Source organism: Rhinopithecus roxellana, chromosome 12 (genome assembly GCF_007565055.1).
Source record: "Rhinopithecus roxellana isolate Shanxi Qingling chromosome 12, ASM756505v1, whole genome shotgun sequence".
Classification (NCBI taxonomy): Eukaryota; Metazoa; Chordata; class Mammalia; order Primates; family Cercopithecidae; genus Rhinopithecus; species Rhinopithecus roxellana.
The window spans coordinates 110,167,801-110,191,379 of record NC_044560.1 but is presented as its reverse complement, the minus strand read 5'-3'; the positions used below and the strand labels follow the sequence as shown (position 1 = coordinate 110,191,379).

The following is a 23,579-nucleotide window of genomic DNA, read 5'->3' as shown; positions in this document are numbered from 1 at the left end:
AGGGCGTGCGATCTCTTTTGTTTCTCTCCGCCCCTTCCTCAGCCCAATCAGGACAGCCTCTCTCATGGTGGCCCCGCCCCTCCAGGCCAGTCGGGCATCTTTAAATAGCTTGGACGTATCCCCTCCTCCGTCTACCCCGCCCGCACTTTTTTCAGTTCAATCAGGTCTCTCTGTCATATCTAGCCCCGCCTTCCCCTAGCTCCCAGTGCAGCCGAACACAATCAGTAGTAACCGGTCCCGCCTCCTTTGACGCCCCGCCCCGCCCCTCCGCCCTGCTCTCTAAGAAAGAGCCAATCGCTGTGTCTCATTGGCTACCCGGCCTCGTCCAGCTGGGTCGCGTTAGAGTGCCCGCCCCACTTCTCCCGGCCACAGCCCCGCCCCACCTCCCCCAGGCCAATCAGTTTGGTTTCTCTCCCCTAAGCTACGCCCCCGTCACCTCGCTCCTCCTCCCACCCAATCCCGTCAGTCTGTCCCCCTGCGTCCCCGCCCCCTGCGTCCCCGCCCCTCCCGCCCCGCCCCCCGTCCAATGCTGAGCTCAGTCTGCGTCTCGTCCTTCCGCGGGCGCCAGGGGGCCAGCAAGCAGCAGCCGGCGCCACCGCCGCAGCCGCCCGAGTCCCCGCCGCCGCCACTGCTGCCGCCGCAGCAGCAGCAGCCTGCGCAGCCCGGCCCCGCCGCGTCCCCGGCGGGCCCCCCGGCACCCCGCGGGCCCGGGGGCCGGCGCGCCGAGCCATGCCCCGGGCTGCCGGCGGCGGCCATGGGGCGGCACGGCGGCGGCGGTGGCGACAGCGGCAAGATCGTGATCAACGTGGGCGGCGTGCGCCATGAGACGTACCGCTCGACGCTGCGCACCCTGCCAGGGACGCGGCTGGCCGGCCTGACGGAGCCCGAGGCGGCGGCACGCTTCGACTACGACCCGGGCGCCGACGAGTTCTTCTTTGACCGGCACCCGGGAGTCTTCGCGTACGTGCTCAACTACTACCGCACCGGCAAGCTGCACTGCCCGGCCGACGTGTGCGGGCCCCTGTTTGAGGAGGAGCTCGGCTTCTGGGGCATCGACGAGACCGACGTGGAGGCCTGCTGCTGGATGACCTACCGGCAGCACCGCGACGCGGAGGAGGCGCTCGACTCCTTCGAGGCGCCCGACCCAGCGGGCGCCGCCAACGCCGCCAACGCCGCGGGCGCCCACGACGGAGGCCTGGACGATGAGGCGGGCGCGGGCGGCGGGGGCCTGGACGGAGCGGGCGGCGAGCTCAAGCGCCTCTGCTTCCAGGACGCGGGCGGCGGCGCCGGGGGGCCGCCAGGGGGCGCGGGCGGCGCGGGCGGCACGTGGTGGCGCCGCTGGCAGCCCCGCGTGTGGGCGCTCTTCGAGGACCCCTACTCGTCGCGGGCTGCCAGGGTGAGCGCGCTCTCGGGGCCCCCATCTATCCCACCCCCGCCTCTCTAGGCGCCCCCAGTCTCCCAGGAGCGCCCCGGCTCCACCCCTCCGGGTCTCTCTAGGCTTCTCAGCCTCCTGGAAGCCTCTTCCTCAGTCGAGTCTCCTGGGCTCCTCCGAACACACCCCCCTCTCGCAGCCATCCCCCAGATCCTCCACAAACAGATCTCCAACCCTCAGGCTCTTCCAGACCCCTCCAAAGCCCCTCCCGCCGCCCCACCGCCAAGACCAGCCTAGACCCTTAGACACTTCCTCCAGACCGTGAATCTCCCGTGCTTCTCTGAACAACCCGGTCCCTACCTTTCCTGGGCTCCTCTGAGACCCTCCCCAACCCTCACATCTCCTGGGCCCCTGCAAATCTCTTCTCACTACTCTTGGTCACCGTCCAGCCCTCGGTTTCTTGGACCTTCCCCAAGCCCTTAGAAGACATCCCTTCTCAGCCCTCAAATTCTCCTAAGCCCTGTGAATACTGTTCCCCACTTCCCCCCCCCTCCCCGACTCTCTGGGGCCCCCTCTTCAACTCTCAGTCTCTCCCGGCACCTCCCTGATTGACCGCGTGGCCCCTCTCCCAGAAGACCTCTCTCCAAGTTTGAATCTCCTGATTATTTTTTCCACCCACTTCCTGCGGTATCTTCTGCTCTCAAAGTCTCAGAAAACTCTCCCACCCCAATCTCACAGCCTTCCGGACTCCTCTGAACCTCCACTTGTTCTTGCCTGGACATTTTCACCTTCCCCTCACTGCAATACTGAGTCTTGGGGCATCTTCTCCGCTGGAACCTCCCGGCCCCCTCTGTGTTCACTCTGTGTTCAACACTCTTCAACCTCCACGCCAACTCCCATCCCAAGGACTTTCTCCATAAAGCTCCAGACTTCCCCCAAGACTTTCACACTCCTCCTCAGTGTCTCCAGAAGCATCCCATGCCCCCATCATATGCCTTTCCTCTCCAGAACCCTCACATGTCCTCCAGGATTGTTCTTCCTCCTCCATAGATCCTCGCAGCTTCTCCCCTCCATCATTTTAACCGCACAGTACACTCTCTGTCCCTGGGACTCCCCCTATCCAAAGCCCCCACGGCCCCTTTCCTAGTCTAAGTGACTTTCCCTGCTGCTCTAGAACTTTTTCTAACCTAAAACCCTGGGACGCCCCTCAAGTCATCAGCCCTGAAACTTTCATCTCAAAATAGCTTACAATTATTTCTACCTTGCCCTCGGATTCCTTCCACCTGCCCTCTTCCTTTCTGGAACCCCACCTGTGCAAAACCCAGAACCTAGCCCCTCAGTCTGTCCCCCTTCATCGAACTGAACCAAAGAGCCTTCTCTCTCTCCAAATTACAGATTTTCCCTAAAGCTGTCTCCATCGCTCCCAGAAAACTTTCCTCAAGCATTCATATACTTCCTAGGCTAAATGACTACCCTCCCCCTGGGTTCTCTCCTGAACCTCTTCCTCCTACTAACTTCCTCCCTGTCCGGGCGACCCCAGAGGGAGAATGTGGTGGAAAAGGGGGGCAGTGCAAAATGGGAGCAATTGGAAATGGGGGAAATAAGAGCGATCCCAGGACCCCCTCTGGGGCTCCTGGGGACCCAAACACCCAAAGGAGCAGGTCTTGACCCCCTCCCCCCACCGTGCCGCGTCCTGAGCCTGGAAGGACGCGGAGCCGCAGTGCCGCATTCGCGCCGGGGGAGTGGGGGGGGGCGCCTGGAGCCACCGCATAAAGTTTGGTCCCCAGAAAGCGCTGAGTTGGCGAGATTTGGGGTTGGATGGGGGGAAGTGGGGAAGAGGAGGTGCGGAAGGGACATGGCCCTAGATGCCCCCTCAAGACACTGAGCGGCTCCTTCCCCCATGGCCTGCCGGGGCGCCCTTCTCTCCTGTGACCCCATTGAAGGGTGCTGAGGTGAGGGGCGGGATGAAGGTAGAGTTCTGTGATGGTCAGGCTAGGTGTTCGGGACAGCTACAGGAGATACTCATTTACTCCACAAATGTGTTTTGGGTGTCCACGGTGTGCCGAGCCCTTTCCAGCCTCCCAGTGAGATGGCATGAGAGAGTTGGGAGCTGAGGCCAAAGCAAAGTGGAGGGTCCGACCCTACAGCGCCCTGCCCCCGCCCCCTTCCTCGTAATCACTCCTTTCCTTTTTACAGAGACTCCATGCCCTCCTACCCCTTCTGCTTTTGACACACCCTGCAGTAAGGGGTTAAACCAGCCCGACGCTGTCCAGCCTCTGCAGCTGCGCACTGCGGCGGGTGCCCACCTTCCCCTGTGCCCTAGAAGGGAAGGAGTTAATTAGACTTGTGGCCCGCGGCCTCCCGCCGGAAAGCAGCAACACTGCGGCTGCGCGTTGATTACTAGGCTCCGGCCCGGAAGGGGTTAAGATGGCCCCGAGCCGCTGCGGCTGCGCACTGCGGCGGGGGAGCTGTCCGCGGTACTGGCCGCCGTGCGCCCCGCCCCCCGGCCCGGCCGGCCCGCCCCCACTGCGGTGCTGCAGCTAGTGCCGAGCGCCCGGCTCGGAGGGGGCGGGGAGGAACCAGGCATGCGCTCTGCGGAGGCCTCTGGCCTCTTAAACCACTGCAGAGAAGCGAAGGTGGGGGTGGGGGGAGTGCAGAGAGGATCTGCGCCGGCCCCCAGCCCACCCCAACGTCCAGGGTCCTCTCTGTGGCCCTGAAACTCTCCATCCCCTACTTCTCAGCTCTGCACCTCAGTGAAGTCAAGCCCAGAGCCCAACCCCTGTGGAGGAAGTGGGGTGCACAGAGGGAGAGTGCTGGCCTTTGGCCCACCCCAAAGTCCAAGGTCCTCTCTGTGGTCCGGCAGTGGCCTCCCCGTGCTCTGTGCCCCTGAATAGAAGCAAAACTCCCCATGCCCTCCCTCCTCCACTACCCACAGGATTAAAACCCTCTCTTTACTATAACACCTGTCTTCCTTCCCTCTCCAATGCACTCCTCTCCCCTCCCACCCCTCTGCGTATCTGATAAAGCCCATGACATCTCTAGGGGCCTGGCCCATTGCTTTCCTTCTCCGAGACCCTGACCCCACTCCCTCCTCTTCTAGGCCTTCATCAAAACCCACATCACTATGTGGCAGGACTCTGGTTATCCCCCATCTTGAAATGGCTCAGGACCCTTCATCCCTCATTCTCTGCCCCTTTGGCAAATGCCCTAACTTCTCTTTGGCCCTGGCTCTGCCTTCTTCCACAATGTCCAGGCCAATGACTCTCCCTTCCTCTGCGGGGCCCTAAACCCTGCCTGACTCTCCTTTTTTATCTCTTCTTCCATTTTTGCAGGCTTAACCCTTCAACCCCTCCTCCCTTAAGGGCCCTGACCCCCAGCTCCCCTCTGTGGCACCACCCCTGCCCTGTCCTCTCTGGGTGAGGCCTTGACCTTGCCCCCCAACTAACTGCTGCCTGCATACCCTAACAACAGCTCAGGTCTTCTTACTGTGTTCCAGGCACTGCTCCAAGCACTGTGTTTGGAGCCAAGTCCTTCGTACACTTATCTAATTTAATCCTCACAACAATCCCACTACAAACTTCTGGTTCAGAAAGCTCAATTTCCATGCCCAGTTTTGACAGGTTAAAAGCCAGATTCATACCCAGGCTCTCTGACTCTTAACTACCTCATGATTCTGCCTCCCTGCCCACCTTTTCCCCTTCCCCTCTGCTCAGCTCCAAGTTGAGCCCTAAAGCCTCCGAGACACACAGGATGTGTGATCTTAGGCCCTGTGGCTCCCGTCCTACAGCAGAATCCATGGACCCTGCTGGGGAGCCTTGAAATAGGACACAGGGAACAGGAGGGTGGGGGGAGGTGGTCTAGGAAACAGCAAGGGGCCAGAAATGTTTCCAAGGAAAGAAGCTGCCCATCTGCTGCGTCTGCTGGGGCCAGCTCTTCTCCAACTGTCTCTGTTCCTTTCTCTCCCCTTTTGCTAGCTTTAGAGGGGAGAATGGGATTCTGGAAGTGATGGAGCCACAGGGCTGAGACACCTGGATTTTGCCCAGTGTTTGGGCCCAGGAGGCTGGGGAAGGGGTCACTGGAAGGGTCTTCTGGATGTTATGGCCAACCCGATGCCTAGGTCACCTCTTCCTCTCTCTCCCTCCCTGCCCTGCAGTATGTGGCCTTCGCCTCCCTCTTCTTCATCCTCATCTCCATCACCACCTTCTGCCTGGAAACCCATGAGGGCTTCATCCATATCAGCAACAAGACGGTGACCCAGGCCTCCCCGATCCCCGGGGCGCCTCCGGAGAACATCACCAACGTGGAGGTGGAGACGGAGCCCTTCCTGACCTACGTGGAGGGGGTGTGCGTGGTCTGGTTCACCTTCGAGTTCCTCATGCGCATCACCTTCTGCCCAGACAAAGTGGAGTTTCTTAAAAGCAGCCTCAACATCATTGACTGTGTGGCCATCCTGCCCTTCTATCTCGAGGTGGGCCTCTCGGGCCTCAGCTCCAAGGCCGCCAAAGACGTGCTGGGCTTCCTGCGGGTGGTCCGCTTCGTCCGCATCCTGCGCATCTTCAAGCTGACCCGGCACTTCGTAGGGCTGCGCGTGCTGGGACACACGCTCCGCGCCAGCACCAATGAGTTCCTGCTGCTCATCATCTTCCTGGCCCTGGGGGTGCTCATCTTCGCCACCATGATTTACTACGCCGAGCGCATCGGCGCCGACCCCGATGACATCCTCGGCTCCAACCACACCTACTTCAAGAACATCCCCATTGGCTTCTGGTGGGCCGTGGTCACCATGACGACCCTGGGCTATGGAGACATGTACCCCAAGACATGGTCGGGGATGCTGGTTGGGGCGCTGTGTGCCCTGGCGGGGGTGCTGACCATCGCCATGCCCGTGCCCGTCATTGTCAACAACTTTGGCATGTACTATTCGCTGGCCATGGCCAAGCAGAAGCTGCCCAAGAAGAAGAACAAACACATCCCCCGGCCCCCGCAACCAGGCTCACCCAACTACTGCAAGCCTGACCCACCCCCGCCACCCCCGCCCCACCCGCACCACGGCAGCGGGGGCATCAGCCCACCGCCACCTATCACCCCACCCTCCATGGGGGTGACTGTGGCCGGGGCCTACCCAGCGGGGCCCCACACGCACCCCGGGCTGCTCAGGGGGGGAGCGGGTGGGCTGGGGATCATGGGGCTGCCTCCTCTGCCGGCCCCCGGCGAGCCTTGCCCGTTGGCTCAGGAGGAGGTGATTGAGATCAACCGGGCAGGTGAGCCTGGGTGTCAGGGGTCGGGGACACAGGTGGAGACCCGGGGAGGACTGGGGAGATAGCTGCCGGGGTTCAGAGAGCCTGGGGTGGTTGGCGTCAAAGAGGTGAGGGAGAAGAAAGCCAACAGCAGGAGCTCAGGCCAAGGAGGCACAGATAATCACACAGAGACATAGGTTTTGTGTGAAAGAGTTTTTTTTTTTTTTGAGACGGAGTCTTGCTCTGCCACCCAGGCTGGAGTGCAGTGGCCGGATCTCAGCTCACTGCAAGCTCCGCCTCCCGGGTTTACGCCATTCTCCTGCCTCAGCCTCCCGAGTAGCTGGGACTACAGGCGCCCGCCTCGTCGCCCGGCTAGTTTTTTGTATTTTTAAGTAGAGACAGGGTTTCACCGTATTAGCCAGGATGGTCTCGATCTCCTGACCTCGTGATCCGCCCGTCTCGGCCTCCCAAAGTGCTGGGATTACAGGCTTGAGCCACCGCGCCCGGCCGTGAAAGAGTTTTGAGGAGAAATAGATTTGCAAGGTATTCAGAGGGGCTGGTGAGGCAGAGGCAGTGTTAGAGTGTACTCTCTGCTGTACAGAGAGAGGGACCCGGAGGAGAGTGGGGCTCAGAGAGAGGGTCTCACATGAACCACAGGCAGACCCAGAGCAGAACCCCAGGGATGGTGGCAGCATCTGAGCATCCGGGAGACAGCCCTGAGGGAAGAGAAACTGAAGCCGATATGGTTTGAGACGGAGAGTCAGAAACCGAGAGATTGTCATGGAGACCAGAGAAAGAGATGGGATGTAGATTTTGGGCGGAGGTGGGGGCGGTCAGTGGCAGAGTTTGGGTTCTAATGACAGCGAGCTCAAGAGGCGGACAGACTTCAAAACAGAGTCAGGCCAGGGTACAGCCCCCAGGGCAGAATGGAAACCAGGGCCTGGTCAGTCGGCTTTGCTGCTGGCAGCCTGGGAGAGTCCCGGAGAGCGATCCAGAGAGGTGCTGCTCAGAGGAAGAGAGATGAGGGAGAAGAAAGTTCCCTGTGGTTCTGTGTGTGTTCCTCCCCCAGGGGGTGTCTATGCCTCAGGCAGTGGCTTGGGAGTTTAGGAGGAAGGAGAGGCTGGCGGCTCCCGCTGCATCGCCCCGCCTTAAGTAGGTCAAGAAAGGGAGCTGGGCCACCTGGCCCCCATCTTGCTCCCTCAGCTGCTGACCCAGTTTCACACCAATTAAAAATAGCTGGAGTCAGAGCCTAGGGGACCCCCACGCCCCACCTCCCATCTCTGACCTTCCGCAGCCCTTCCCCTTGGTGCCCTTCCCAGAGCCCAGCACTGCTCCCTAAACAGCCACTTCCTAGCCTGCCACATCCTCTCCAGTCATCCCTCCACCCCCTACCCCTACCCCAGCCAAGCCCCCTGAAGTTCGCTCCAGCCAACCGCCCCCCAGCACTGCCTCACCTCCCCAACACCAAGCTTGCTTCATCCACAACCATCTCCTTTTTCTTCTTCTTCTTCCAAGACGAAGTCTCACTCTGTCTCCCAGGCTGGAGTGCAGTGGCAACATCGTGGCTCACTGCAACCTCCGCCTCCCGGGTTCAAGTGATTCACCTAACTCAGCCTCCAGAGTAACTGGGAATACAGGCGCCCGCCACCGTGCCTGGCTAATTTTTGTATTTTTAATAGAGACAGGGTTTCACCATGTTGGCCAGGATGGTCTCAAACTCCTGACCTTAAGTGATCTACCCACCTCGGCCTCCCAAAGTGCGGGATTACAGATGATGCCACCACGCCTGGCATCTTTTATCTTTTTTGGAGACAGGGTCTCACTCTATCACCCAGGCTGAAGCAGTGAAACTATCATGGCTCACGGCAGGCTGACCTCCCAGTTTCCAGTGATCCTCCTGCCTCAGCCTCCAGAGTAGCTGGGACTATAGGCGTGTACTACTATACCCAGCTAATTTTTCTATTGTTTGTAGAGATGGGGTTTTCCTATGTTGCCAGGGCTGGTCTCAAACTCATGGCCTCAAGCAATTCTTCCGCCTCAGCCTCACAAAGTGCTGGGATTATAGGCATGAGTCACCGTGCCCAGCTCCAGACCATATCTTTAAACAGCACCCCGCCCCAGTCCTGCCCTTCCTGGCACCCCACACCTGGCACCACCACCACACCCCAGCTCTCAACACCTCCCTGCACCACCAGAATCTGTCCGGCTCCCTGTCCAGACCACCCTTCCCGACTGCAGTTGCCCTTCCCAGCACTCAACACCCTCCCCTATGATCACCCCCCAGCCACACCCCCTTGACACCCTCTCCCAGCTGTGCCCCCTGCCACCCTCCTGGCCACTCCTTCCCATCACCCTGCCCTTGAATCTCCACTTCCAGTGCCAAACATCCTCCGGCGCTCCCAGCATCTGCTCCGCGCAGACATCTCGCCCCACCACGTGTCCACCGCACCTCACAGTCTCCTTTATTTCTGTCTGACCCCCTCGGCATGCAGATCCTCGCCCCAATGGGGATCCGGCAGCAGCTGCGCTTGCCCACGAGGACTGCCCAGCCATTGACCAGCCCGCCATGTCCCCGGAAGACAAGAGCCCCATCACTCCTGGAAGCCGTGGCCGCTACAGCCGGGATCGAGCCTGCTTCCTCCTCACCGACTATGCCCCTTCCCCTGACGGCTCCATCCGAAAAGGTGAGGTGTCCCCCCACTGGCCCCTGGGACCCTCCCTCTCTCTCCCCTGCCCAGGGGAGGGAGGAGAAGGGGATGGGGGAGGAGGCGCTGGACTTCCCTTCCCCCTTCCCTTGACCCCAAACTGCCTCCATCCCAGATCTTCCCTATACCCCCTGCCCCAAGTTTCCTCACCACTGACCCTTCACCTGTCTATTCCATGTCCATCCCCCCAACCCTCTGGCCTCTCCCCCACGCCCAGCCACTGGTGCTCCCCCTCTGCCCCCTCAAGACTGGCGTAAGCCAGGCCCCCCAAGCTTCTTGCCTGACCTCAACGCCAACGCCGCGGCCTGGATATCCCCCTAGTGGATGAACCCCCTCCCCCCGGGGTAAGTAACCCCACCCTCTGATTCCCCCAACCCCCAGACTCCCCACTCCTGCCCGACTAACCCCTCTGAGAACATGTGGCCCCCACTGACTGAGACTCCGGCCCCTCACTGCAAGCAGCTGCACCCAGTTAACCCCCAGCTCCTGACACTGACCCCACACCCACCTACCCAGGACTCACCCTGCTCCTCACTAACCCCCGAACTAACCCAACCCTGCCTCCCACACTGCGCCTGCCCTCACGACTGACCCCCTCCTCACCCCCATCACCATCTCTGCCTCCCTCCTTGGCCCCAGGGTTTTTTTTTTTTTTTTTTTTAATTCAATCAGGAAAAGGGGGGGTGGGGGGCATACCCAGAACACTTCTGGGTAGAGAATGGGGAGAGAAAGGCTTAGCCATCCGTCCATGCCTCTGTGAATTCGGCCAGCACTTAGACAGCACCCACGCGTCCTAGGTACTAGGCATGGGGAGTTCAACCATGAACAAAATCCATGCCCCCAGGAGCTCCCGCTTTGGAGCAGGAGGCAGACACAGACCTAGAAAGTCATGGTTTGAGGCGATATGTGCTAAAATGGAGGGAGCACAGACAGTAAGAGGAACACTAGAAACTCCCAGGGGGTGGGGCCGGGCATCAGGGAAGACTCGGTATCTGCAATGGGGCCTTAAGGTTGAGCAGGAGTTCTGGCCACATGCAGAGGAAGCAATCCCGTCAACAGGAATGGCTGGAGGGAACTGCAGGAGAGAACCTAGGAGACTAGACCCTGGAGGGAGGATTCTCAGGTAGAGATGAGGCAGGCGCCAGGCTAAGAGGCTGCAGCCTTGTCTAGGGGCCTGGGGAGGAGGCAGGTGAGCTGGAAGGGGCAGCTCTGGGGTCTTGCGAGGACGGACTGGAGGTGGGAGGCTGGAAGTCAGGAGGCTGGAGAGGAGGCTGAGGTGACAGGTGGAAGCCTGAGCTGGGGCCAGGGCTGTGAGGATGGAGAGGAAGGGACGAGGCAGAGAGTCAGGGGTCAGGGATCAGAAAGGATAGGCTGGAGGCTGCCGGCCATGCAGAAGTGAGGGGGATAGAGGGTGGTGCTATTTCGTAGAGGAATCATTCAGCAAACATCACCAAGTTCCTAGCATCACCACACGCTAGGAATTTAACATATATTATTTAATCCTCGTAACAACTCGAGCCAACTCCTGGCTCCTTTCATTCATGTATTCAATCCATTCACTGTTTCAGCAACTGATTCTTTTTTTTTTTTTTTTTTGAGCGTGTCTTGCTCTGTCACCCAGGCTGGAGTGCAATGGTGCAATCTCGGCTCACTGCAACCTCCGCCTCCTGGATTCAAGCAATGGGGTCTCGCTATGTTGGCCAGGTTGGTCTTGAACTCCTGGGCTCAAGCAATCCTCCTGCCTTGGCCTCCCAAAGGGCTAAGATTATAGGTGTGAGCCACCACCCATGGCCACAACTGATTCTTGAGAACACAGTTGCAGGCACTACAGATTTGGGATTAAACAAAGCATGAATCTGCCATCACAGTTTACAATCTCTAGATTGTAAGGGGTCAGCAAACTAACTCCAGCCTGAGGGCCTGATCTTTCAGCCATCTGTTTTTGTAAATAAAGCTTTATTGGAACACAACCATGTGAAGCTACAACAGCAGAGTGGAATAATTGGGACAGAGACTATACAGCCCCCATGCCCAAGAGATTTACTATGTGGCCTTTTACAGGAAAAGTTTCCAGCCCCTCATAGGAGGAAGCAGAAAATAAGCAATTAAGGCTGGGTGGGGTGGCTCACGTCTGTAATCCCAGCACTTTGGGAGGCCGAGGAGAGTGGATCACTTGAGGTCGGGAGTTCGAGACCAGCCTGGCCAACATGGTGAAACCTCATCGTCTCTACTAAAAATACAAAACTTAGCTGGGCATGGTGGTGCACGCCTGTAGTCCGAGCTACTCAGGAGGCTGAGGCAGGAGAATCACTTGAACCAGGGAGGCAGAGGTTGCAGTGAGCCAAGATCACACCACTGCCCTCCAGCCTGGGCTACAGACAGAGTGAGACTCCCTCTCAAAAAAAAAAAAAAAAGAAAAAAGAAAAGAAGCAATTAAGATAAAGATAAAAGAACAAGACTATTACTCTGGCCACTTCAGTTAAAGAGGTGTGGCTGGGCACAGTGGCTGCTGCCTATAACCCCAGCACTTTGGGAGGCCAAGGTGGAAGTATTGTTTAAGCCCAGGAATTTGAACCCAGCCTGGGCAACATAGCAAGACCATTTCCTCAAAAACAAAAAACTTAGGTGTGGTGGTGCATGCCTTTAGACCCAGCTACTTGGGAGGCTGAGATGGGAGGATTGTCAGAGCCCAGGAGTCTGGGAGGCTGCATTCAGCCATGATTGTGCCATGGTGCTCCAGCCTGGGGGTACAAAGTAAGACCCTGTCTCTGGGGAAGAAAAGGAGTTCTGCAAAGGACTTTTTGAGGAGATGACACAGAACCTGGAGGTTGAAAATGGTCAGGCAGGCAGAAGGAACAGCAAGTGCAGACCCTGAGCTTCCCCGCAGGAGGGGGTGGAGGATGAGCTTTGCTTGTTCAAGGGACAGCAAGGAGCACAGTGAGGCTGATCCCAGTGGCCAAGGGGAAAGGGCTGCTGGAGTCCAGGGAGAAAGATCAGGACGGTTTCCGCCATGCTGAGGAGACTTTATCTTAGATGCGAAGGGAAGCCACCTGAAGGTATGTGATTCATCACGCATTCATTCAACAACTGTCTATGGAATCTTCTTTAGAAATGCAGAGACACATCCTAAAGAATCCCTGTCCACAGCCTAAGGAGATGCCGTAGGGGAACCTGGGGGGCCTCACCTAAACCCCTGTGTTTCACAGACGTTCAGGGAAGGCCATGACCAACCCACCACCCCAGGCCACAGAGCACAAGGGCTGAGACCCCAGGCTTCCAGACTCCTAGTCCAGAGTGGGGACTGTCTGGCTCCTCTTGTTCCATCCCCCCTCACCTCTCCTTTTTGCAACCCCACCCCCCATCATTGTCCATTTCCATCTCATTACCCCCCGAATCCCCTCCCTGCTCCTATCTAACTCCTCCCCCTGCTTGCACCTACTCCCAGTCCTTTACCTCCCTTTGTTCCCCATCCCCAGGTCTGGAGGGGCCCCTGTGGGATTGAGGGGGAGGGGGTGTGGGGAGGGTGTGGGCCTATGGGTGAGGGAGGATTGGGGTGGGGTGGCTGGGTGGGGGAGGTTCCTGCTTCTCTTGCCTATGATGCCAAAATCCATTCATTGAACTCAAATCATGGCTGGAGCTGATGGGGTTGGCTGAAGCCTCTATCCCTGGTGCCCTGGATCCTTCCCCCTCCAGCCCTCTCAAAGCCTTTTCCTTGCTGTCCTTCAGCCCCACAACCCTCCCTCCCACAAGACCCCTTTGACCTATTGTCCCCCATGCTCCTTCCCCCAAGAGTCTCTCCCACCACAACCTTTCCTTCACAACCTTTTTGTTTTTTGTTTTTTTTGAAACGGGGTCTCGCTCTGTCGCCCAGGCTAGAGTGCAGTGGCGCAATCTTGGCTCACTGCAGCCTCTGCTTCCTGGGTTCAAGTGATTCTCCTGCTTCAGGCTCCAGAGTAGCTGGAATTACAGGTGCTTGCCACCACGCCTGGCTAATTTTTGTGTTTTTAGTAGAAATGGGGTTTTGTTGGCCAGGTTGGTCTCCAACTCTTGGACTCAAGTGATCCGCCTGCTTTGGCCTCCCAAAATTCTGGGATTACAGGTGTGAGCCACTGCGCCAGGCTCCTTCCCTCCCTAATTGTTCCCTACAGTCCTCCCAAGACCCTCCTTCCCTCCAGGCTTGTCCTCCACCATGCTCCTCCCTCCTACATCTGCCCTCACCTGATCACTGGCTCCCACTCCTCCCCAGCACTCTCCCTCCTCCCATCCTTCCCCCTCCCCTACCCTAGCCACCTCGGAAGCTCCTTTCATATTTGATGTCTCAGCTGCCCCCCCATTTCACTGCTCCCCTCCCCCGGAAAACACCAGAGAGGAGGAAGAGATCCCGGCGGCGTTTCTCCGTCCCCCCAACAGTGAGGCTGTGTTGGGGGGTTTCCCCTGACCATCCTCTCTCCACCCCCGTGACTCTGTGTATTTCTGTCCCCAGCTCTTGTCACCGCCTGAGACCTCGTGAGACCCTCCGTCCCCCCCTGTCCCTTCCCCCCAGGTTAGCAATTGGGAATGGCTGGGAGGGGGTGTCCCCAAGACACCGGGCTTCAAATCCACCCCCAAGCCCTCTCTGCTATGATCAAGACACCTTTGTCCAGACAGCTCCCTTAGCATTGCCTGGAAAAGCCACAGAACTCCCTGCGGGGACGCAGAACCTTGCAGGCAGACCCCGGCTTTGTAGAAACCACACACACTGCTGCTGGATCTTGAGTCCCATTAGCTGTGAGACCCCCGTGAGAGCCTTCCCGCACCCGTCAGAAGCCCAGAGCCTTCTTGGACCTTTTAAAGATGTCCCTCCCCCCAGCACCGCTCCTAGCGCTCCCCCTCGTCCTTAGAATCTTCTGGAGGAGCCTCCCTCCCCCCCACCCCCCCACCCCGCTCCTGGCTCCTGGAGTTCTCATCTGATTCCCCAAGGGCACTGCCAGCTTCGCTCCACTCAGCCCCCTCGCAGACCCCACCCCCTGCCTGCCCTCTTTCCCTACAACTAGGTCAGCCCCCAGCCACGCCACAGCGGCCGCACAGTTCCCTGCCCTCTCCGCTGGCTGCTCCCACGTGCATTCCACCCAGCCCCTCCCCACGCCCCTGCCGCCCACCATCCCGCCTTGCTGCCCCCAGCCTTTTGCCTGAGATGAGGGGACCAATGGAGGGGGGAAGGGGGGCGGACTGTGGTGGGAGTGGGGCGGGGGAGGCTCGGTGGGCACCAACCTGCCTCCTAATCTGGAGTCTCTCCCCCCTCCCCATGTCTCCACCTTTCTCATCGATGTTGACTGACTCCCCGATTTGTTCACTTTCTCTCTCCATCTCCTTGGTCCATCTCTGTCCATCTCTTGTCTCTTGCCATCCGTCCTTTGTGTCTCTGTGTCTGCCTGTCTCTGTCTCTCTTGCCTTCTTTGTCTCTCTGGGTATCTCTTGTCCTCTTCTTCCATTTCTCTCTCTATCTCTTTCTCCCTGCCTTGGGTCTCTCTATCGGACCCTTCCCTGCACCCTCATCTTCGTGCTTCCCCCCTGTTTCTGCACACCTCCCCACCCCCCAGGTTACGAGAAATCCCGCAGCCTGAGCAGCATCGCGGGCCTGAGCGGGGTGTCCCTGCGCCTCGCGCCCCTTGCCACCCCCCCTGGCTCTCCCCGGGCCGCCCGCCGCGCTCCCCCGACCCTGCCCTCCATCCTCTAGCGCTCCCCTCCCCCCTGTGGGGGGACTCGGGGGTGACCAGGAAGAAGGTCAAAGGAGCTGGGGGTGGGGGGTGGGGAAAAGGGTTTTTTAAAAAAAATCAAAAAGTCATTAATAATATGCAACCGAGATGACGATGCCAGCAGACACCCCCGGGCCCCTCACCCCCAACCTGGGCCCCCAGGATGGAGAGAGGGGCCACAGCCCGTCCCCCCAACTCTTCCCCCCCCCAAAAAAAAGCCTTCTCAGGTCTCCACGAGCCATAGAACATCCCCCCCTCCCATCAACTTGTGTAAATAAGTCCAAATTATGCCAGTTACATCTTGGGGCACCTCCCCCCACACACTGCATGCCTTCCCTAACCTGGAGCCCCCACTTCAAAGTCCACCTCAGCAATAAGCCGCCAGGGGCCGCATGCACCGGTTTGAGGGGCAGGCAGTCTGGGAAGGGGGCTGGCACCTCCCAGGGGTTGGGCTGGCCTTTAAGGTCTCCAGCCTTCCCAACCTTCACCCCCGGAGGACAACCAACCCTGTGTGTTGATTAGGAGAAAACAAACCAGAAACTAGAAACAATGTAGGGGAAGGAGGAACAGTTACCCAAGCCCCAAATCGGAGTTGAGCTCAGATGGTGGGAGGGCGGGGCAGGCTTCCGACCTGCTCCCTCAGCTTTTAGGAGGATTCCTCTGGTGAATTTCACCCTCTCATCCACCCCTTCCCCCAGGGACCTGCTCGCCTCTATTCTTGCTGCATGGACTCAGACCTCCTATCCCAGAATTCCTGGGATGATCTGGCCCTAGCACACGAAATTCCCCAACTATCCCCCTCCATTCCCAGGACATGAGACCTGCACCCAGAATTCTGAGACTGACCCTGGCACCCCACATCTCCCAATCCCCACACACTCCTGCGACTTAACCTCTGCACACAGAGGCTTCCCGCACCACCCGTCCCCCCACTCCCGCCACCCTAAACACCCCCACCAAATTTCCTGAACTGCATCCCAGCACTTCTTGAACCTCCAAGACTTGACCTAGCTCTTTTCAGCTCAAATTCAGCCTTTGGGATGCTCCAAATCCTTCCCAAAATGACATTTCCTGGACACCCCCAAATCCTCAGGCCTGTCCCCCACCCATACCCCCAAAGCCCCTTGTCCAGCCCAGGTTCCCTTGACGCTAGAACTTCCAAGATAGGCGCAACCTGTCTGCAATTCCAGGGAACCAGACCCTCCCAGACACCCTCTTTGTCTTCCGCCTAACCCTGAGTCCCCTCCCTGAGATGGTGCCCCAAAGGTACCCTCTTCACAGACATCAGTGTTTCCCAGAGGGTCGTATTTGTACCCTTGGTGGTGTGCTAAGGTTTGAGGCAGTATGAGGACAAATACTCGTTTTAAAAGTTTTGTTTCTAATACGCATTTTGTACAGAAGCCGGTAAGCGCAGGCAGCGCTGCTTGGCTAGGACACGGTTTATTTAGGTTCAGAGTGTTTCCATCTAAAGCAGTCCACAAACGATCACAGAGGCTGTTCCCGAAGGGAGGGACACTGGCATATCAGAAGATTGGGAACCGACCACATACCCAACTCGGCTGGGATCCCAGCCCCCCTTCCCCAGCGGTCCTCGCCGCGTCGCGCTCGCGGGTGGAAGATCATTTCCCACCTCCCATCCTGGCTCAAGGATGCGCTACCTCCCCCAAGCCCAGAGACCACACCGGTCCCAGACTCCTTAGCGGACCCCTCTTTTGGAGCCGGGGGCCCACGGAATTAGCCACCTCCCTCCCTCTGCTCCCACGGCCTCAGGAACCCCCCACCCGAGGGTGGATGGGGGGCGTCACTGAGCACGATTCTCGATGCAACGATTCCTATGCAAGGGGCATTTTGAGTCCCCCCCATCCTTCCCTCGGACCCTAAACCCTGGTGAATCAGGGGTGAGGGGTGGGGCGGGTTTTGGTGGGGGCGGGGCAAAGGGCTAGGGGCTCCAGACACCAGGGTACGGGGTGGGGACTGATTATATTGCCAAAGGGTTCAACTTCTTTAACAACCGCCCCCCTCCGTTTCCCCTGACCTTCACGAAAGCCGAAGGGGGCGGGGAAAGGGGGTGAGGGTCTTTTCCAAAGGGTACTGACCTCTTCCCAACGTCTCCCCCTGCTCGCCAATCGCCACACGTACCCAGCTTTTTAGTTCAGCTTTTCAAAATAACCACAATCATGATAAACTTCTACAAAACGTGATTCTCCTCCCCTCCCACCCCATCCCCCAAGTCAACAGTGTGGGATTCGGGGAGGGAGGGAGCGAGCTAAAGGGACTCTCTCCAAGTCCGGCTCCCCCTTTTCCCCCGGCCGCCAGGGTGCCTGCACCTACACGCATGCGCTGCATGACGCGCCCCCCACACGCATGTCGCACCCCTCCTGCGCTCCGGGAACGCACGGACACGGGCCAGGGGGCGGGGCGATTGGGGAGGAATGAATGGCGGGGGGGTTTTCCTGAGCTCCGCGGCTCACCCTCCCCAACACACACACACAGCAATAAGTTTCTCTCACTCAAATGTGGGCGGGGCGGGCCTAGCCTGTCGCTGGTGGGGGGAGTGGCGAGGGGGCGCTCTCAGGGATGGGGGCGGGGTTCGGAGACAGTGTGGGGAGGGGAGGTCTGCAAATCGTCCAACTCTGGTGCTAATGGCGGGTCTTCTCAGCCCACCCGCAGGGCAGGGAGGGAGGGGTCGGCACGGCCCCTTCCCCAAGCCTCCCCCACGCCCACCCTGGGTGCATGAACCGCCCAATGCAGAAGCTGCCGCATGTCACCCCCCTCTCCCCAAAGAAAAAGTGTCATGCCCCCTTCCCACCCACCCTCACTCCCCACCAAAATAAACGTTTCCTTTTCATTTAAAAATTGCCTCCTGTGTACCTGCTGGGAAAGTCTCCTGATTTGGGCTGGGGCGCACAGAGGGATTGGGACTTCAAGAGTGGGGCCCTATTGCTGGGCACAGTGGCTCAGGCCAGTAATACAAGCACTTTGAGAGGCCAAGGACGCAGGAAGATCGCTTGAGGCCAGGAGTTCAAGACCTGCCTGGGCAACACAGAGAGACCCTGTGCTTACAAAAAATAAAATAAAATTAGCCAGGTGTGGTGGCATCTGTAGTCCCAGCTACTGAGGAGGCTGAGGTGAGAGGATCACTTGAGCCTGGGAGGTCGAAGCTGCAGTGAGCCACGATTGTGCCACTGCACTCCAGCCTGGGTGACACAGTGAGACCCTTTCTCAATTTTTTAAAAAAGGGGAGGATGGGCTTTGGTGGTCCTGACATCCTCTCCATGGCTTGCACCTTATTTAGGGCAAGCACCTGCCTCAGTTTCCCTGATGGTAAAAATGGGGATCAATACCTCTAACTGAAAAGTCACTGAGGACTCAGTCTGAGGAACGTGAGCCCCCACACGAGGGTGCCTAGTTCCCAGGGGAGGGATAGACCTGGGTCCCCAGGGTTGGGTCAGGGGCTGAGGGCTCAGACTCTATATGTGCTGACTCTGAGGCCAGAGTGTCTGGGTTCAAACTGTTTCAACTTCTTGGTAGCTGTGTGTCCCTGGGCAAGTCACTCAGCCTCTCTGAGCCTGTTTCCACAACTCTAAAAGGGTAGGAGGGGCGTCACTTAGTTATTCAGCAAATACTGAGTGAATGCCTGCTGTGTGCTAGACACTGTTCTAGGCAACGGAGGGCAATGAAATCTCTACCTGTAGTGCTGTGCTAAGGGTTAAGCACAGCACCCAGCACAAACCACCACAGCTGCGTTTTTGTTTTGCTTTTGAGATAGGATCTCATTCTCACCCACACTACACTGCAGTGGTGCAGTCATAGCTTGCTGCAGCCTCCAACCCCCAGGCTCAAGTGATCCTCCCACCTCAGCCTCCCGAAGCACTGGGATCACAGGTATGAGCCACTGCAGCAGGCCTGTCATTTATTTTGCAAACACTTAAGAGTTGGCGTGAGTGCAACACCCCTTCTAGCACTCACTGGGGGCGTGGAGTGAGGGACGCTGCTGCTCTGAGACTGTTTGCTCATCTGTATAGTAGAGGGAATATTTCCATTATACACTGGGGTGGAAAGGAAAGGAGTTAAGAAGCGCCTGATCCACAGGAGGCCCCTGTAAACCCACGCAGCTGTGATCCGAACCAGCAGGCTGCCTGACCTGCTGCCCCAGCAGGCTGAAGCAGCCTGTGCCCAGCCTGCCCCATCAGAGACCCCCTGCGGGAACACACATAGCCACACAGACAGTCCAGTTGGGTTGGAGTTTATTTCTGCCAGAGCCTGGAGGCTGGGAGGATAACGGACACTCCTTCAGTCCCAGAGGGAGGCTCCAAACCCTCAGAGCAACCAGAAGGGAGGGCGGAGCATGGGCAGCAGCAGGAGTGAGAGGAGTCCCCTTGTCTTGCCCCTTTGCAAAGGTTCAAGGCTGCTGGAGGCCTGGGGTTTCTGCCACTCAGGAGTTCAGGGATGGACGCAGAAATGGAGGAAGGAGAGTGGCTACGTAGAGAGAGAGTGGGAGCGAGACTCCTAAAAAGATGCACAGAGAGACCCTCAGAGAAGCCAAGAAAGACGGTGAGAGGGGAGGGAGGCAGAGAGAGAGAGAAGCAGAGGGAATGGGCTGTACTGGCTGAGGACGGTGGAGGAGCCGTGTCACTCCCTTCCTAATATCTATAGATCAATAACGAGGGAAGAAAGGAGGACAGGGAGCTGATGGGAACACAGCTGGCCAACTGCACCCAGTCTCCCAAGCAAGGTAGCTCCAGGCCTTGCCTCCCTGCCTGCCCCGCTCCTCTGTGTTTAGGGGTCATCCTTTGATGGGAGGTTGCAGGGGACCCAGGTGGGGTCTGATAAACGTCAGAGTGCGGCACCATTTCCAAAGGGCAGGAAGTCAGAGGGCGGGGTTCCTGGGACAGGGGCCCGTGGGGTCCAGGGAGGAAGGGGGCTGGGCCCCATCTGTTAGTGCATCTGGGGACAGGGTAGGGTCACTGGGGGTGGGCTGGTGGGGACCCCTCAGGCTCCGGGGATGGCCCAGACCCAGGCTCTGCTTCCTCTGTCTCCTCGTCGGATGCCACGCCCTCCTCTAGTCGGAAGACCTGCCGCACCGTACGGGTGGTGAAGGTGAGGGGGCCACGGCTGTGGGGAGGAGAGACCAGGATACAGAGATGAAATGAGGGGAAGGGAGGGGAGGAGACAGAGAGAGAGAGAACAAAATGAGGGAGGAGAGAGAGATGAGATCAAGAGAAATGGAGGGAGATGGGCAGAAGCAATGGGGGGCAGAGAGAGATGGACACACAGAGGAGGAAAGGAGAGAAAGGCAGTGGTACGCGGTGGGAAAGGAGGGCACAGAGATGGGACAGGGAGAAATGCGTGTGGGAAGAAAGAAGTTACGTGGATCTGGCTCTCCCGCAACACAGCCGCTGTTCCCACAGCCCCACGCCCCCATGGATCCCATTTCCCCCTCCTGTTGCCCCTGGCAAAGCCTCGCGTCCCCCGGGGTTTATGGAGTGAGGGTGCTGCCCACCCGTCAGGCCTACACGAGGGATGACCATACCGAAGCCGGTTCCTCAGTGTGGTCACTTCACGGTTCATGGACTCGGCCGACTCTGTGACATCCTCCAGCTCACGCTGCAGCCTCCGGCGGCCGGCCTGAGCCCGGGATGCCTCCTCCTCGGCCTCCTCCAGCTGCCGTTTCAGCTGCTTTACTCGAAGGTTTCCCTTCTCCAGCTTGGTGGGAGCAGGGGGACCGGGTTATATCTCCAGGTACTGTCATCACTCTCTCCCTCCCCAACAGCCCACTACTGCCCCATCCCTACTGCCCCCTGACTCTCTCTGCCCCATCCTCTGTTCTCTGTTTAGGCCTTGTTCTTTTCCCCTAAATCCCTCATGCCAGCCTCTACCCTGACCTCCAGTCTCTCCCCTACAGGTTTTCTTCTACATGACCTCAGAAAGGTCTTCCTATACCCAAAGCTGACCCAGACCCTCCTGCTCACAATCCTTTCATGGCTCCCCAGTACCCCTGGGACAAGGTTCCAGCCCCTCAGCCTTGCACTCCAGGCCCCACAGGGTCTCTTTTTGGTCCAGTTCTCTCTTCCCATAAACCCACTGACCGGACCAACTTCACTGAGCATCTCCCCAGACCCTACCACCTCTCTCTTCAGGGAGGGAACATACATGATCTGACCTCATCATTCAACCCTCCTACCCCACATTTTCTGGTGTCAATGAGCTCCCATCACAAGAAGCAACTTGCAGGTGCTGGACTGGAAGTGAGTGCAGATACCATCCTGGCACTTGGCACATCAACAGAGGGTTGGAATCAATGACTTTGCAATTCATAAATTGTGGCATCTAGGAAGGGCCCTTGTAGGGAGGTGAGGCAGCCAAAGCGAGGGAAGAAGTTAAACTCTACCAAGAAGCTAGACCAGGACTAAAATAACAACAGATGTTTATTTAGACCATACTGGTCTGCTTTTTGTTCTTAACTCACCAAACTTATTTCTGTACTTCAAGGCCTTTATACTTGCTGTTCCCTCTGACTGGCTCTTCTTTACCCTTCAGGTATCAATTTAAATGTCACCTTCTTAGAGAGTTCTTCCTGATCTCCCAACCTGAAGAGGATTCACCAGTCCTCTGTGTCTTCCTCTCTCTTCACTTTTTTTCTTCATAGTCCTTGTCACAATCTGTAATTATCTGCTGGTTTACAGGTTTGTTGTGTCTCATCCTATGCTGAAAATGTAAGCTCCATGAGGGCAGGGACTTCCTCTGTTTCGTTCACATCCATATCCCTAATGCCTACCACAGTATCTGGCACATAGTAGGTGCTCAATAATTGTTTGTGGAATGAATGGTAAATAAAGCACAGCTGAGCTTTTAAGGGCAGAGGGACTCTGTCCAGACAGACCTGGGATCTGATCCAGGCTCTATCTCTGTGATTCTGATGCAAAATATATCTTCTTAAAGTTTCAGTTTCTTCATCTGTGAAATGGAACTGGTGAGGAAATGCAAATGTGTATTTTTTATTTTTATTTTTATTTTTTTGAGACGGAGTCTTGCTCTGTCACCCAGGCTGGAGTGCAGTGGTGCGATCTCGGCTTACTGCAAGCTCTGCCTCCCAGGTTCACGCCATTCTCCTGCCTCAGCCTCCTGAGTAGCTGGGACTACAGGCACCCGCCACCACGCCCAGCTAATTTTTTGTATTTTTAGTAGAGATGGGGTTTCACCGTGTTAGCCAGGATGGTCTCGATCTCCTGACCTCATGATCCACCCGCCTCAGCCTTCCAAAGTGCTGGGATTACAGGTGTGAGCCACCGCACCCGGCCGTGTATTTTTTAAAAAGCAGTTGCTTATGACACAGTAACTGCTCAGTAAATAATCAAGAACACACACTCTGGGGCCAGAGTGCTGAGGTTTGAATACTGACCCCACCTCTTACCAGCTAAATAATTTTGAGCAAGTTACTTCACCTTTCTGTACCTCAGTTTCCTCACATAAATAAGAGTATAAATAATAGCACCTTCCTTCTAGCATTCTGATAAGAATTAAACACACTAAATGTTATGTCTTTAGCACAGTGCCTGGTACATAGAAAGCACTCAGTAAACATTATCTTTCATTATTTTGGTACTGCTCTAGCTTCTGGGTAGAGTTTCACTTCTTCCCTTGACCTGGCTGCCTCAGCTCCCTACAGGGCCCTTTCTAGATGCCAGCATTTAGAAATTGCAAACTCACTGATTCCAACCCTCTGCTGATGTGCCAAGTGCCAAGATGGTATCTGCATTCAGTTCCAGTCCAGCACCTGCAAGTTGCTTCTTGTGATGGGAGCTCATTGCCTCTGGAGATGGCCTGTGCAATCTCTCAGTCAGTGGTCACACTCTCCACTGCTCCCTAATGATGTCAGCTGCTTACCTGGTCCCGGAGCTGGTCAGCCACCCTCCGCTCCTCCTCCACCTGGAGCACCACCTCTTTAAGCCGCTTCTCAGCTCTGCGCACCAGTTTTCCAGAGAGGATGCGCTCTCTGAAGAGAGGGATGAGGAGGAGTCTCAGTAGAGGGGCTCAACTTAGGACATTGTCCCCATAGACTCACGCATTGGCTGTCATCTTGTTCTTGGATTGGCCTCTTCCCTCTTTCCTAACCCCTAACTGGTTCCCACAGTTTACTGAGGCCAGACACTGACATGCAGGCTCCCTTCTCCTCGGCATTCGTGTCCCTGGCTTCTACTAGGATACCTCACATACCTGTTTCCTATGATACTGTGATTTATAATAAGTATATGTTTGGTCCCGTTCAGTTTCCAAAGAGAATCATTTACAAACTAGTTTACTCTTTGGGCCCATTCATTTTCCCCTGAAAGTCATTTACTATCTCTCACAATTGAACACATCCTTTTTTGTCCCTCTCCCCTATAAAGAGGATACTTAAGCCTCAACAATCTGGCCTGTATAAAAAGTCTTACATTTTATATGGCTCCTGCGTTCCTGCACATTAATATATTTGTATGCCTTTTATTTTGTTAATCTATTTATTGTCAGTTCATTTCAGCAGACGTGA

At 57.3% G+C, this 23,579-nt stretch overlaps 2 protein-coding genes across 7 annotated transcripts in view; one reads left to right on the top strand and one right to left on the bottom strand.

Annotated features, from left to right (window-relative positions):
- The first annotated feature begins 230 nt into the window (after nucleotides 1–230).
- On the top strand, nucleotides 231–14,472 carry KCNC3 (potassium voltage-gated channel subfamily C member 3). Its single transcript, XM_030913335.1, has 5 exons — nucleotides 231–1,396; nucleotides 5,526–6,633; nucleotides 9,102–9,293; nucleotides 9,532–9,658; nucleotides 13,798–14,472. The coding sequence occupies exons 1-4, from the start codon at nucleotides 527–529 to the stop codon at nucleotides 9,633–9,635; spliced, it is 2,274 nt and encodes a 757-aa protein (XP_030769195.1). The 5' UTR covers nucleotides 231–526; the 3' UTR covers nucleotides 9,636–9,658; nucleotides 13,798–14,472.
- Nucleotides 14,473–19,279: 4,807 nt separating this feature from the next.
- The window catches only part of MYH14 (myosin heavy chain 14), a 101,671-nt gene continuing 97,371 nt past the window's right edge, over nucleotides 19,280–23,579 (bottom strand). For 4 of the 6 annotated variants that reach the window (XM_030913282.1, XM_030913281.1, XM_030913284.1 and 1 more), the window contains exons 40-42: nucleotides 22,937–23,045; nucleotides 20,583–20,755; nucleotides 20,014–20,164 (exon numbers count right to left, since the gene is read on the bottom strand). In XM_030913282.1, coding sequence (XP_030769142.1) covers nucleotides 20,014–20,164; nucleotides 20,583–20,755; nucleotides 22,937–23,045 — 433 coding nt within the window. Of the gene's footprint in view, nucleotides 20,165–20,582; nucleotides 20,756–22,936; nucleotides 23,046–23,579 lie in introns of all 6 variants that reach the window. The other 2 variants (XM_010369535.2, XM_030913285.1) reach the window with 1 other exon arrangement.

Excerpts from the sequence above, each read along its gene's own strand:
- KCNC3 (XM_030913335.1), top strand. The coding sequence starts at position 527 with ATGCTGAGCTCAGTCTGCGTCTCGTCCTTCCGCGGGCGCCAGGGGGCC. Across the intron at positions 1,397-5,525 it reads ACTCGTCGCGGGCTGCCAGG|TATGTGGCCTTCGCCTCCCT; the intron begins GTGAGCGCGCTC and ends CCTGCCCTGCAG. Across the intron at positions 9,294-9,531 it reads TGACGGCTCCATCCGAAAAG|CCACTGGTGCTCCCCCTCTG; the intron begins GTGAGGTGTCCC and ends CCCCACGCCCAG.